This window comes from Chionomys nivalis, chromosome 16, assembly GCF_950005125.1.
Source record: "Chionomys nivalis chromosome 16, mChiNiv1.1, whole genome shotgun sequence".
NCBI lineage: Eukaryota > Metazoa > Chordata > Mammalia > Rodentia > Cricetidae > Chionomys > Chionomys nivalis.
Window position 1 is genome coordinate 58,876,396 of NC_080101.1, and position 15,322 is coordinate 58,891,717.

Genomic DNA, 15,322 nt, shown 5'->3' on the forward strand with positions numbered 1-15,322 from the left:
AGGGCACACAGAGGCAAGCACAGAGATGTTTTGAAGGCAGTGGCTCAGAGAGTGGATGGGGGAGTTGGGAGGGAGCGCTAAGTCAGACCCACTGTGTAAGTCATAAAGAGGCCTGCATTTTTACATAAAGCAACTCCTCCTAGTTGTTCTAAATAGCCGGGCAGTAATAGCACATTCCTTTAATACCAACATTTGGAAGGTCAAGACAGGTGGATCTCTGGGTTCAAGTCCAGCCTGATCTACATTGTGAATTCCAGGACAGCCAGGGCTACACAGGGAAATCCTGTCTTGAAAAAAACAGTAAATAAATATTAAAAGCTTGAATAAATATTAAAAAGCTGCTAGAAACTGAGAAACAAAATTCAGCCATCGTCGCATTGCACTGGGCCTATATTCTTTCCCATACGTTACAAATTTTTAAATATTCTCCCCCAAAGTACACATGGCATTTACATGCGTGTCAGCAGCATTTTGCTGTTGTTATAAATGGTCAGTTGCTACTGCCAGTCAATACCCTCAGTTATCTTAAGATAGCAAGCATTTTCTGAAATAATCCTAACTCTAAGCACAGAGGTAGACAAGGGCAGGGGTGTGAGATGCGTTTTTTATTAAGATGTTCTAAACACGAAACCACTTACTAGGATGTTTAAGGTCATTCCCTGGGAATCCAAGAGCCCTCGGTGGATTGTACAGACAGGGCTCTCTGAAGTCAGGCTGGAAGGCTGCTGCCTGAATGTCTCCATAGGGGATCAGATATATTGTGTACTGAATATCCTGGCAGTTTCCCCAAGACCCTAGGCCACTTGGCCACAGTCATATCTCTGACCATATGGTCACTTGCTCGGATAGAACTGCACAGGCTCCTCCAGCCAGAATAATGTTCCATGGTTTAGCTGAGAGAAAAGCATATCCTAAGTAATTTTGTTTTTTCTCCCTTATTGAAGTACCTCTGTCAATGAGTGTCCCTTTTTTGAAATTCAAGTCTTCATATTTCAGCTAACCACATTAGGGAATGGATGATGACATGTTGGCCATCAGGCCCTGTGCCCATTCGTTCAACAGTCACATAGCAAAAGGCAGCAGGCTTCCACACATCCCACCTAGATGATCCAACACGCTCTGCTGTTCCAGTGTCTCTGTTAGTGATTTCTCTTTCCCATATGTCCCAGTGTGGAGACTGTGTCTGATTATCTTCAGCAGCCTACAGTTTAAAGGTGCCTTTCAAATCATCCCAAGAACACGTGGGTATCAGAATGTCTGCAGTTGAGCCTATGCCTCCACACAACAGCTACTGCCCCTGAGCAAGTCATCTCAATCCTACCTCCTTTTGCCCATTTTCCGAGTTTTTTGTTTTTTTTTTTTTCCTGTGGCTGTGTACCACAACAAAGAGCAGCCTGGGCAGGAAGCGGCCATTTTACCTACACTTCCAGGTCACAGTCCATCACTGAAAGAAGTCAGGCCAGGAACTCACAGAGCCTGGAACAGAGACCACAGAGGAATACTCCCTATAGGTTTGCTTAGTTTGCTTTCTCTTACAACCCAGGCTCACCTGCCCAGGGGTGAGTCACCCACTGTGAGCTGGCCCTCCCTACATCGATCATTCATCAAGAAAATGCTCCACAGACTTGCCCACAGCAAGTCTGATGGAGGCAGCCCCTCAGCTGAGATCCCTCTTCCCTGGTGATACCATCCAGCATTGTCCTCTATTGAAAAGAGTTGTAAAAGGTCCCGTGTCACCCAGTATTACGAGGAGTAAGAAGTTACCCTCTGCTCACATAGAAGGAGCATCATGAGCTGTCGTTTATTCCTGATAAAATGCAACAAGTCCTGGCTTTGCAAAAATTATGGTTCAGCAAATGATTTTACAAAGGAAAGTGGTCCTGATTAATACTACCAGATAGCACATTTCATAAATATTTTAAATATAAAGTGGTCTTGATCATAATACATAGAATAATCACGGTGATAAAATAGATACATATAAACAGGTTGGGCCAACTAAAACTGGCTTGAAAAATGTTAATATTATGAAAAATGATGAAAATTTAATGATACTTATTACTTTGATAAACGGATTAAATCAAAATGCTCCCCACTCAAACCTGTTCAGTAAGAGCTAATTCGTGTATCAATATTACTGCACAGTGAATTCTAACGACCTATGAACCTCAGAAAGAGAAGTGAATTCCTTGCTCTAAACAAAGCGGTGTGAAAGGGAACCATTAGTAGACAAATCAGGTGGCCTCAACTTCTTCATTTGTAATGCCAAAGTTTTAGAATGGGCTCCTCTTGTTCCCTTACCAAATTATGGATTTGCCAGACGACGGTTCCTGTGAGGTCTGAACCAGGTGAAGTTTACACACATGGCTGCCAACATCCTGCACTGCTGGCCCTCATTGCGGAAAGGGTCCTCTAATTCCTGCACTGACTCCAAGACACCTGACCTTGGCCTCCAGTGATATGTTGCAGCCACTCAAAAATACAACTCTCACTTTAAATGGGGGTAACAGAGAGTTTATTCCTGAGTCAGCAACTCTAGCCCAGGAACCCAGTTTCCAGTTTCCCCAAATGCAAAGTCACAACATGGTAGCAATTTCATTAAGATTTATAGTAGCAGAGCAGAAGGAATCATAAATCAAGACACTTTTTAAATACACTGGGGTACGATACGATGGACAGGCCACACAGCAAATCAGAGAGACCTCTGCTCCAGGTCTCACTCCCGTCTGAGGCGTTGAAACTTGGTGGTCTGCTTAGGCTAATGTGTTGCAAAGGGCTCCAAGTGATGCTTTCAGGAACAATAGATTATACACAAAGGTAAATAACTATGTTCAAGGGCCAAAATAGACTGAGACAACCTGTATTTAGGTCCTAGCTCCGCAATACTCCAACACATCACCTTGAAGTTGCTCCTACTCAGTCTAATTGGACAGACTGGGCAAGCTTGTATTTTTTTGGGAATTGTCATCTGTAGCTGGCATCTTAAGTTGGTAACTGGCTCTTGAGATGGAATATAAAGGGAAGGGAGTAGTTTTTATATAGTCGCAGTTTGGTATTCAGGAAGCCAGCTGGCTTCATGGTCATAAAATCTTCTTATTGTGGTCTTCCGGGCAAGCAAGAAGAGCATGCAAACTCTCTTCCTGCGAGGGGACCCCAGCAACCCCATCCCAGGCTTCAGAATGAGAAGTACTCATGATGAAACTCCAGGTTTTCATCATGTTAAGTCTCTCATGTATTCCTGGCTTTTCAGCGGGAAGTGAACGCCGCGGTCTTTGCTTCACACAACTACACCCAACTGTCATATTTGAGCACATACTTTTTTGCCCTTAGCCATGTTGACAATGTCCTTTCAGGATTAGTGGAAAGCCCAATAGTTCCAGGACGGCATGAAGCCTTCTAGTGGAAAGATCCTTTGGAACTAAGGGCTTTGGTGTTTGATGAATGGATCTGGGTGTCAAGTAATACATCCCACACATGATTAAAGGGGACAAGAAGATGGAGAGGCAGGAGTATACGTACTTCAGAAGTAAATGGGAAACCGGTGGCATCTCCAGTGTCTTAAATCTCGTCTGTGCACATAAATGAGTTTTATAGACCAGTTAACTCAGATTTATCATCCAATTCATTTGTGCAGCAATTAAGCTCTTAGACGCGGTAGCGTGAGAGATGCTAATTAACCTCTTTGTACAATGTTCAAGCGTTCCTAAATGGACAATAACTCTTCTCCCTGTCTCATTACTGTGCCTCCTTGTACCTCTTGCATCATCATCCAGTGATCCTAAGTTCTGAGTGAGGATGTGCAGAAAAGGTGCTCACCAGCCATCTGCCTCAGTTTCTCCCATCTCCCCGGTTGGCACATTTGAATGACTCCGCTCTGTATTTGCCTTAGCTTACTTCTGCCTTGTACCAGCTGCCCTCTACCTCACCCAGTTCTCCATTTTAATTCTCAGAGAGCTATTGTGAAAGGCCATGATCCTCCAAGGCCATTATTTATCTTTGAAAACTTCGTATGCACCAACATTTGCCGGGGTCCCTATTTTCACTTCTCTCTAAACCCGCACGGCCCACTTGCCTTCCTGCTCTTCTGCCAGAGCACAGCACAGTAGGAAGAACTGTTTGAACATGCATGTCCCACACACAGGTAGAGACAACCTTCCACGGCTTCGGATCATGCGTTGCCGTTCTTCAGCTTCTCGCTCATCGTATGCCATGCCTTTGTATCGTGTTCTGAAATTACTGCTTATCTTCTCACTTTACATAGAGTGGCATCAAACTGATTGTCTTCCTTGATGGCACAACTGCCAGACTGAGCCATATTCAGGGAGGAGTTGATTTCTCTGAGGAACAAAGCAGGGGTGTTGCAGGCAGAAAGAGCTGCTAACACACTCCAATAATGGAGTCCTAAGTCTAACTTTCAGCACTAGCAGAAGTACAGAGAGCTCAAGATCCCTAAGCTATGGCATAGTGAAGGGTTTGTTTAAGCATCAAGTCCCAGGGCCGGGGAGATGGCTCCATGGGTAAAATGCTTACTGCACAAGTCTGAGAACTTGAGTTCAGATGCCCAGCATCCATGTAAGTACAGGCACTTGTGTGTAGGCCCAGTAGTCTAGGGTCAGAGACAGGTGGGTGGTCCTGGGGTTCACAGCCCAGCTAGTCTACAAAAGACAGGCTCTGGGTTCAGCAAGAAACCACATCTCAAAAGCAAGTGAGTAAATGAAACAGAAATCATTGAGGATTGCATCCCAATACCAACCTCTGACCTCCACATAAGCATGCAGAGGGTAAGGCACACGCAGACATGATGGCACACACATGCGCACGATTGCACACACATGTACATACATGTGCACACACATGTGGTGACACGCACACATGATTGCACACACATATGATGGCACTCAAGTGCACACATGATTGCACGCACACACACATGATTGCATACACAGATGGTGGCACACACATGATTGCACAGACACACATGATTACACACACACGTGCACACACACACAGTTTATACTTTAAGGTGTGGTAGCTCATCCTTTAAACCTGGCACTTAGAGGCTGAAGTGGGAAGATAGCCAATGTGTCTCCAAAGAGCAGACTGTGGCCACCAGCAACAGAATCACTGAAATAGTTAATAAAAAGGCTAGATTTCCCAACCTCACCAAAGAACCTTGGAAATAAATCTCAACAGGAAGATACTGGGTGCTCTGTCATTGCCAAGCCCCCAGTGACTGCAGTTGCAGAGAACCATATATCCTGCTGCTGCAAAGGAGAGAGAGAGCATGCACAAGACACAGCCAACCCCATTGGCTCTGCTCTCACTGCTGAAGGACCGCAGAGTCCCTGTAATTCCTCTGGGTATCCAATTGAAGAATGACAGCCAGAATCAGGACTTTCTTCTGGTTTCAGGCAAAAGGACAATAAACACAAGATTTGCACAAATGTTTTCAAGTCTCTACAGAGTATTTTATATGTATGTATGCTTTGTCTGCATGTATGTCTGCACACCGTGTTCATGCTTGGTGTCCAGAGAGCCAGAGGAGAGCATTGGATTCCCTAGAACTGGAGTTGAGGACAGTTGTTTGCTGTTATGTGGGATCTAGGTACTGAACTTTGGTCTTCTTCAAAAGCAGCAAGTGCCCTTTACCACTGAGTTGCATCTCCAGTGCCAGGAGAATTTAATAGCTGCTGGGAAAGGGGAAGGAGAGTCATGTAATAAAAAGAGAAAGTGGATTTGATTGACAAGAGTTAAAAAGCTCCTACAGGGTACATCCTATGGTTTGTTAGAAAACAGTGGACAGAAGAAAAAGGAAGTCCAGGCCCCAGGCCTTTATATGCTTAGCAGCATCTTATTTTTGAAAAAAAAAAAGAAAGAAAGAAAGAAAGAAACAGAAGGAAAGAAAGAAAGAAAGAAAGAAAGAAAGAAAGAAAGAAAGAAACTCTTCAATGTGAGTTAATGCTATTTCTAAGACACTCTGTTTAAAACCTTGACAGTTGAAAATTCAGGGAGCCACACACCCCGTCAACACATTCTATAGAAAGTGCTAAAGTCTACAGACAAGAGTAGGTGAATAGCAGTGCTCATGGCTGCAGCACCAGCTAGCTAGTATTCAGCTAAGTCGGCTTCCCAATAACTAAAAATGGATGTGTTTTCTCCCCAGTCTCAGGAGGCTCAGGTGCTGAAACAATTGGCAGAGAAGAGGGAGCACGAGCGAGAAGTCCTCCAGAAGGCTTTGGAGGAGAATAACAACTTCAGCAAGATGGCGGAGGAGAAGCTGATTCTGAAAATGGAACAAATTAAGGAAAACCGTGAGGCTAATCTAGCTGCTATCATTGAACGTCTGCAGGAAAAGGTAAGAGCACCAGAATGCTGAGCAGGGGGAACAAGCCCTGTGCAGCCCAGCTGAGGGAACACACCTGTACAGCACAGCTGGGGACATGCCTGTACAGAACAGCAGGGGGACAAACACTGTGCAGTCCAGCTGGAGGATGCTGGGTGCTGCAAAATGAGGTGGGACAGTCAACCTCAGGCTGCTCTCATCATGTATTTTGAATCTGCGATCTGACCCTATGGTGGAGAAAGGAAACTCTACATCAGCCCTGAAGCCCTTGCCAAATGTTCCACTGGACAGGGAGCTCAGGAAGGCTGGTCTCAAATGTGTATGACTTCTGTACAAACCAATGTAATGAAAATTACCAAGTTTACACATATTTAATATTTAACTTATTACATTAATTCTATAAGACTTAATGTTAATAAAAATTAGCATATATATAATATTTTTTAAAATAATATATAACATAAAATATTTGTCATAATTCCAGTCTCTCCATGTAAGAAAATCTACAAGAAAATCTGGAACATGGGAGCATAGCAGAGGGAACATTTCATACGTATTTGGTTCTCCTCAGGCCTTTCTCCATATCCCATTGTCCATGTGCAAACGCACGTGCAAACACACACATGTGTACACACACACACACACAAGCTTGCCTTTGAAAAAATATACATAGTAGCTATGAATAGTTTTGTTTTGTCTGTTTCTAGAAAATGCATTAAGCTTGAAAACTAGGGACTCTGGAAAAGATGCAAAGATGCATCTACACTTCTCACCCTCCAGCCTGCTCCCACATCTACACTATGTCAGGCCCTGCAGATGCAGAGAGACATTGTCCTCCGAACATGGAGAGTTCACACTCAAACTCATAATCCTCCTGCCTCAGATTCTGAGCTCAAATTGCAGATATGTATCATTGTACCTGGCTAAAGTCTTTTTAAAAACATTATTTCCCGGGTGTTTTTTTTTTTTTTAAGTTAGATGTGCTCTTTGTGAATTTTTGAGAATGCTGCCTGGGAAGGGGCGTAAGCTCCAGCAGAGAAGTAAGACCCCGGGGCTCTGGACGATGTGCAAACAAGTCCTAGGGATGTGGGCAGAAACCAGGGGAGTCAACTTCAGGTCAGCCGTTTTAATGTATAAACAGTTGTGTTTGTGAGCTTCAGAGACACCCTCTCTCCCAGTGTCTGACTTAACAGTCAGAGTCGGGCTCACCACAGGTCACACGTGATGGCACCAAAGCACTAAAATCCAGGACAGCAAGTTCCCTTTGATGTTATCTGCTCTCCTGCTCTTGAACCAGTCACATTTTCCTCAGTTTACCCTTCTCTTCAGAGGAGCTCCTTGCTTACCACTACAGCAATAGAACCAAGGGCAGTAGAGAGCCATGTGTTCAGTCCAGAGCAATAATCAGCCTTCACTTCACATCACAGGCTCTAAAATAATCCAGTGCAGTTGCCAGGGATGCAAAATGGTGGTCTCACTCACTAACTCAACCTCACATCGGCTAGCCATGGAGAAGTCTGCAGTCACTATCTGTATCCATGGTGAAGTCCGCATCACTATCATCCCTATCAGTATCCATAGTGAAGTCTATATCAGTAGCAATCCAGGAGCACCATTGGTTTGGAAATAACATACATGCAAACCTGCAGGTTATCCCTCTTAATTTTCTTTATAAACTAATTCATAAAATGTACATACTTCAGCAAGCATTTCTAGAAGTGTTGCTTTTAACAAGCAACTTTTTCTGTGTGGTTTGTCGTTGTTTCATTGGTTTGGTATTTGTTTTGGGTTTTTGTTTGTTTGTTTGTTTGTTTGGAGAGTTGGGTTTGAGGTTTTGGTTTTGAGACAGGGTTCTCTGTGTAACCACCCTGGCTTTCCTGGAACTCGTTCTGTAGACCATGCTGGCCTCAAACTCACAGAGATTCACCTGCTTCTGCCTCTCAAACACTGAGATAGAAGGTATGTGCCACTACCACCTGGCTCTCTGTAGTTTTATCTTTACCTATCCTCTGCCCCTTTTTCTCATATTTGGATCAAGTATCTTACATACATACATAGATGTGTGTATCCATTTCTGCCTGAAATTGCCCTGAAAATATTCCACCTGTGAAGGGTTTTAAATTCATGGAATCAAGCTCTAGCATCATCCCAGGAGATACCTAGTGGTCTTAGTCATTTTTCTCCATCATGATAAAATGCCAGGACCAAGATAACTTATAAAAGAAAGTATTTAATTTTGGACCCGTATTTCAATGGGTTAGAGTCCATGGCCATCATGCTGGGGATGACAGTAAGAAGGCAGGTTTGGCACTGAAGCAGTATCTTGAGAGCCTACATCCGGACCCATGAGCATGAGGCAGAGACAGTAAGACACAGGGGATGATGTGGGCTTTAGAAAACTCCAAGGCCACACCCTCTTATCACTCCAAACAGTGCCACCTACCGAGGACAAAGTATTCAAACCACCACACCAGCCATCCATATTTGTTTCTGAAAACTTTACTGCATTTCCAGCATATACCCAGGTTTGAGAACTACTCTATAACCTATTCTGATTTAAATTTCAGTTGACAGGAGTCTATTCTAGCCCACACCACATGGGGCAGTAAAGGTCATTGCTAGAGCCAGGTTTTCTTTGGCATTCCATAACTAAATGGACACTTTTCCAATCATATAGACTCTTTGGCCGCTCACAGCAAACATCTTTTATCTCCTCAGTGAAATGGGGACACCTAGGAAGCACCAAATTTCCTTCTACGTGCTGTGTTTTAAATGAACTGGAGGTGTCATGTAGTAAGAGTCATCTTCTATTGTGTCTCTGTCTGTGTCTGTGAGCACTATACTTCTTTCCTAAAATAGGCAAAAGCAAACTTGCTATGAGCTATACACAGCCTTCTGGTTAAGTGAAGTCAAAAAGGTCATAGTTGTGTAATGCTGAGAGCGTAACAGAAGCTTTTCTGAAACTTGACATCTGGAAAGGCAGTTACTTCAGAAAGTGCATATTAATGAGTTAATCACTCAATGAGCATCTACAGGGTCTCTACTGTGTGCTTTGAAACCTGGAAGGGGAAGTAACAGAAAAAGGTCCTCTCCAACCAGGCATGGCAGACCTATAGTCTCAGCACCTGGGAGGCTGAAGAGGAGGACCAGACTTGGCTACATAATAAGTGAGACCTTACCGGCCCGGGGATGGGGGTGGATAGAAGAGAGAGACGGGATTGCCAGTTATCTGTTATCAGTAGAAATCACTCCATACCAGGCTCCCATACTAGGGAAAACACACACTCTTGCCAAGCGGGAAGAATTAAAGGAATGCTTTCTTCCCAGCCTAATGGGTGCCTCCCGGCTCGAATGCCCTCCCGAGCAACCTGCAGTACCTTCTACCTGTTCTGCCAGTCTGCCTTATAATAGCAAAACAGAACTCACAGGAGTTTTCAGCAGGGCTTACACAACCAGGTTTGCCCTCACCAACTAGAAGTGTAGAATTAAGAAGGATCTTGGCATAGGTAGCAATTTTATGTTTCACTATCCAACCAGCAACAAGTAGGTGCATTTGTAACCGTTATTTTAGGGACTACCCTTGGTCCCATGACCACCAGCATCTTGATTTATGACAAGAGGACTTTTATGAGCTCTCTCAACTTATTCCTGATTTATCTTTTATGCATAGGCTCAAAACCATTAATAAAAACAAAAGGGACCTGATTATGCTGACATAATCTTATATTTAAATAGACTTTGATAATAGAATTTTATAAAATTGTTATCTGAGGTCACCTAGTTCAAGTTTTGATACCTACAGACATTAAAGAGGCATTAAGAGATAAAGGAAGGGGGGAAAACGACCTCACATTTCTTGACTTCCAATAAGAAATCTCTAAATCACATTTTTTCAGAGGACCAGAAGTTTTCTTAAAGCCATCTTTCATACATACCTTCATTTAAAAGTAATGTTTCCAGTGTCCCTTTAGCAGGAAAAGGGAGACGGGGAATTGCAGAAAATGCGTGTTTTGTAAATTCAGATATGCTTGGGCCTAGCCTGGCCAGTAACTCTAAGTGCACCCAGCAAAGTAAGTGTGAAATGCATAATGAAGCGGATATTACTATAGAAGAAAGTCCTTAGTGAACTCCACAGACCACGTCCCGAATGAACTCCACAGACCACGTCCTGAGTGAACTCCACAGGCAAAGTCCTGAGTGAACTCCACAGACAAAGTCCTGAGTGAACTCCACAGACAAAGTCCCGAGTGAACTCCACAGACCACGTCCCAAGTGAACTTTATAGACAGACAGAGCCTCACAACTACCCTAGGAGTCCCCAGCTGTAGTGTTCTGGTTGTTAATCAGGACCACATGTTGATGACATCACTGCCTGTGCAGGACTACCCTAGCTTCTCCGACATTCTCATTTAAAATCACATCAACACATCAGGAGTCTACATTCCATTATTTAAAGTTCCCAAATACCAAGCCAGCTAAAATTCCTGAAAATATTTTCATAGAAACTCAGAAGGATTATCTAAATTTCCTTTTAAAGTTATCTCGAACTCAAATTAAGTCTTTGATTTTCATCAGCAAACTCGTAACTTTACTAATTTGAGTAAGAAGTCAAGTCCAAAGGAAGCCAATAGCACTAACTCTAGTGTTTACGCTTGTGAAGCTGTTTCCTACTGGAAGCTCTGTTGTCTCCCAGCACAGGAGAGGTCTCAGCACTGCCCAGTTTTCATAAGAGCCCAGCTTTCATTAATGAGTCCCCATCTGCATGCAAAGCAGACACCGCTACAGCTTTGCCTCCTAATAACTGAACAAAAGAGGAATCGCTGCATCTGTACGATCTCCCGCATTCCCAAACACAGCTGGATTTCTCAGCATATGCCTTTGCCCCTTCTCTTCACGGCTTCAATGGCATGAAAGGCTCTTTTAAACCAATTACATTTCTCTAGAGTCAACTTCCTGCTTCCACCAATTTTTAACTTTTGAAAAAGTACAGAGTATATGATACGTTTCCCTCCTGCAGCCTAAACTTGAGGGGGGAAAGGTCACATTCACATATAACTAATGTTGAATCTCATCACCTGCTTGATATATAAACTTGGAAATCTTACTCAGCCTTCCAGAGCCTTGGTTTTTCCCCGTAAAATGAGACTAGCAGAATCTCTATCATGATACTGTGAAGACTAAGGAAATCAATCTATGCAAATTCTATATGGATGTAGTTGTGGTGCACATTAGGTGTGTATAGTACAAATGCATGTTCAGTGTTATAGTTCAAACACATGTTCAGTGTCATAGTACAAATACATGTTCAGTGTTATAGTACAAACACATGTTCAGTGTTATAGTACAAATGCATGCTCAGTGTTATAGTACAAACACATGTTCAGTGTTATAGTACAGATACATGCTCAGTTTTATAGTACAGATACATGCTGAGTGTTATAAATACATGCTCAGTGTTTCAGGATAAAGAACCCTGTAACCACAGACACTTGACATGAATAGGATTTAATAATAAGATTTACTTTATAGCTGGTCAAGATGATTGTGAATGAATCAATAAAACTATATGAGGAGAAAAGCAGTTTTAGAAAATATACCATTACTAATAGTTAGCATTTCAAAGTTCAATTCAACCGGCATTGAGCCCCTCTATGTAAAACCACATGCCTTCAATCATCCAATGCAGAAGTTCAAGCTAAAAAACGCTAGATCCACCTTTTCTCCATCAGTTCCCTCCTTAGAAAGCTCACTTCCTAGCCCAAGACCAATATCTCTAATAGTAGGATTCCTTATGCAAATAAATATCCACTGACCCATACAATGTATTACTCTATAAAATGACACAGTCAAGACTTTATAGCCAAATATAGCCAAGGAGACAAATTCTCCTGTTTAGAACTATATGACTGCCCCATAAAAGAGAAGAATTTCATTTATGTAAGAGTTCAGATGCAATTGTATCAGTTTGGGGTCTTGTGAAAGCCTTTATGGGGAAGGATTGCTGTGACAGGTCTTATAGCCTATGCTTACAGTCTTCAGCAGCGGGAATGAGGGTGGGGACCCCAGACACTCGAAGTGGCATGAAAAGATGATCCAGCTGTACTGACTCTGCCGGCGTGTGCCAGAGTCTCTGCAAACACTGAGGGCTCAAGTTCAGAAGGGCCATTTCAAACAAGGTTTTAGAAAATGGTACATACCAAAGTCTTCTCTCTGGATCTGTTTCCCAGAAGGCCTGTGGGCAAGCACAAATCCCTTAAAATAGTCCAAAAAGAGGAATTAAAGACTGAAGATGGGGCAATCAACAATGTTATATTTTATTGCAGGTCTCAGAATTTATACAGAAGTCAATATATTCAAGATCTTCTTATTAATTATTTGACATTTTAATCATAATTTTTAAAAGAAGGTTGTTGTTGTTGTTGTTGTTGTTGTTGTTGTTGTTAGAAGTGCAGGATTAGGGTACAGCTCCTCAGTAAAGGGCTTGCCTATCACTTACAAGGTACTAGGTTCCAGGGTTTGATCACCAGCGAGGGACGGTGGCAACTGAGGGAGGAGTATGGGTGATAAAGATGCTTGTAGTCTTCTCTACTGTGATGTTTCCTGGGCCCACATTCTCCTTGTGAAGTGAAGAAAATTCCTTTAGGAATTTCTGTTTAGGTAGATACCACACTGTGTGATTTCCATCCAAATATGTCCAGCAAAGGCTAGGGTGGCCCTCCTAGTTCTCTGGGTCTCATGGACTGACCTCTTCTGCTTGGATGTCTTCTAGGAGAGGCACGCTGCGGAGGTGCGCAGGAACAAGGAGCTCCAGGTTGAACTGTCTGGCTGAAGCAATGGCGGGTATGGCACGCCCCTCCCATAGTAAATCCCTCTGCCTATATTATAATGGATCATGAGATATCAGTATGGGAAATGTATGACATGGTTTAAAAAGAACTCATTATTAAAAACAAAACAAAAAACAGAATCAAAAATAAAGTAAAATCAATGCGGTCCCTTTGCAGAATGTTTTGCTTGATGTTTAAAAAAGTACCTTGGATCTTATTTTGTAAATATTTACATTTTTGTTAAAAAATACAAGTATTGCATTATGCAAGTTATTTCATAATCTTACATGTCCTGTAACAGGCTTTTGATGTTGTGTCTTTCCACTCCAATGAATTCGCTAGGTCTGTTCTTCTAGAAGCTCCCCATGTGGAACTCTAGTCCCTTCCCTTCTCACTCCAACAGAAAAATGAGGTCAGTAGACAGTCTATGGTGCTAGAAACCCACCATTGCCTAGTGACCTAGATGACTTCATAATCTCTAGCTTGACCAAGGCCACGCCTAAATGACAGGTATCAAGTCTCCATGAGAACCTCTACATCTGCTTCCTGCCTAGAAACCACAAAGCCAGGCTAAGGAAAACACCAGTCCTAGTGCTTACTTCTGCTTCTCATGGACTATGTGCTACACGCGTGTTCAGGTCTTAGAAAGGGATGGATGGGAAGACAGATCTGAGCTCAATCAGGGTAGAAGCAAAAGGCTGAACACAAACGCGAAGTCCAAGGGTTCAAGGAGCCCTGAGGCCGTTCTTCATGAAGTGGGCTTACTTCTCTTCTTTCAGTTATTTGGATGGAATGAAGTAGTTAACGTGTCGGGTGGCTTACTTGTGGATGCCATGGGTGGTGATGTTCGTATTAAGCTTTTGCCTGTAGTACAAGCACATGATGCTACTGAGTATTTTCCACTTGGAGACTGTGAGCTGGTTGTTGCATTAAAAACACAAACAAAATCACACATACACACACTGTGGACTTTCACTCAAGCTGGTCTTTCTTCCCCAGTGTAAGGCAATCCTGCCTATAAACAAAACCACACCACTCCATCTGTGAGGCTGATGCAGCTAGGGGGCTAGGCAGGGCATTTGTGCCAACTAAAAGAATCAGCAGATACCCAGTATAAGTACCTATTGCAGTTCTGAAGTCGTTTCTCCCCCAACTCCCCACTCCTGAAGGTTGCTGCCTGCATATTTACTCTCCATTAGTGCTATTTTCCTGTATGTCATTGTGAGCAAGCTGTGATGAATAAAGACTTGGAGTTCTGTGAACTAATAACGGTTTGGTCTGGTCTCTGGGCCCCGTATGTCCCGACCCTGGTGTTCAGATCGTGATAGGGTGGCTGCTGGATGGGGCCATCTCACAAGCAAAAAGGCTGTAATTAGTTTGGAGGAAGCCAATGGCCTGCTGGTTGACTTCCCTCGCGAAACAGCAGGCCACTTCTTTTCCCCTCCCTTGGACACAGTGGGGAAGACCTTCAGCCTGTTCCCCTTAGCAACAGGCAGAGTGAAGGAGAAGCTGAAGGTCTGGACTAGTCGTACTGAGGATTCGAGCCTCGTTCCAGGCATTGGGAGGTTACTGGCACAGCCTCAGGTTCTCTTACGCTGTCCACAGGACACCCCCAGCCTGGACCGTCTGTTAAAATGTGACTTCCTTGCCACTCTGCCAAACCGTGTCCTGCCAATGAGCACACGGCACACATGGACACAGTAGGATCCTGCCAGAGACCCAGATGGATTTTATAGGACCAGACAAATAGCATCCAGTTTGAGCAGAAAGTCATAAATAATTGAAACAATGCAGATTTATGAATAAGTAAATTGGGCTCATAAGAGCACTAGCTAAGTTTAAGGTTGAGGCCACCTGGTGTCTCTCTTGAATGTCCTTTAGAATTTGTGAGATAATAGCACTGTATAACACTGTAATCAATGATACATACACTTTATTTTTTTAGACAGGGTCTCTGATGTAGCCTGCGGTTGGACTAGAGCTCTCTATATAGATCAGGTTGGCTTCAAACTCATTGTCTCTGCCTCCCAAGTACTAGTATTGCAAGCCTACACAGTGAAAACATGTCTTTAAAAAAAAAAAGATACACATGCTTTTTTAATTGTATTTTTTTAGATTTTATTTATTTTTATTTTTGTGGATGGATGTTGTA

The 15,322-nt window shown here is 43.0% G+C and overlaps 1 protein-coding gene across 1 annotated transcript in view; it reads left to right on the plus strand.

Moving 5' to 3' along the window:
- Positions 1-14,433, plus strand: part of Stmn2 (stathmin 2) — a 52,423-nt gene extending 37,990 nt beyond the window's left edge. Inside the window, exons 4-5 of the mRNA XM_057791128.1 lie at positions 6,164-6,355; positions 13,113-14,433. Of these exons, the coding sequence (XP_057647111.1) occupies positions 6,164-6,355; positions 13,113-13,172 (252 nt within the window). The 3' untranslated portion in view covers positions 13,173-14,433. The remainder of the gene's footprint in view (positions 1-6,163; positions 6,356-13,112) is intronic.
- The last annotated feature ends 889 nt before the right edge of the window (positions 14,434-15,322 follow it).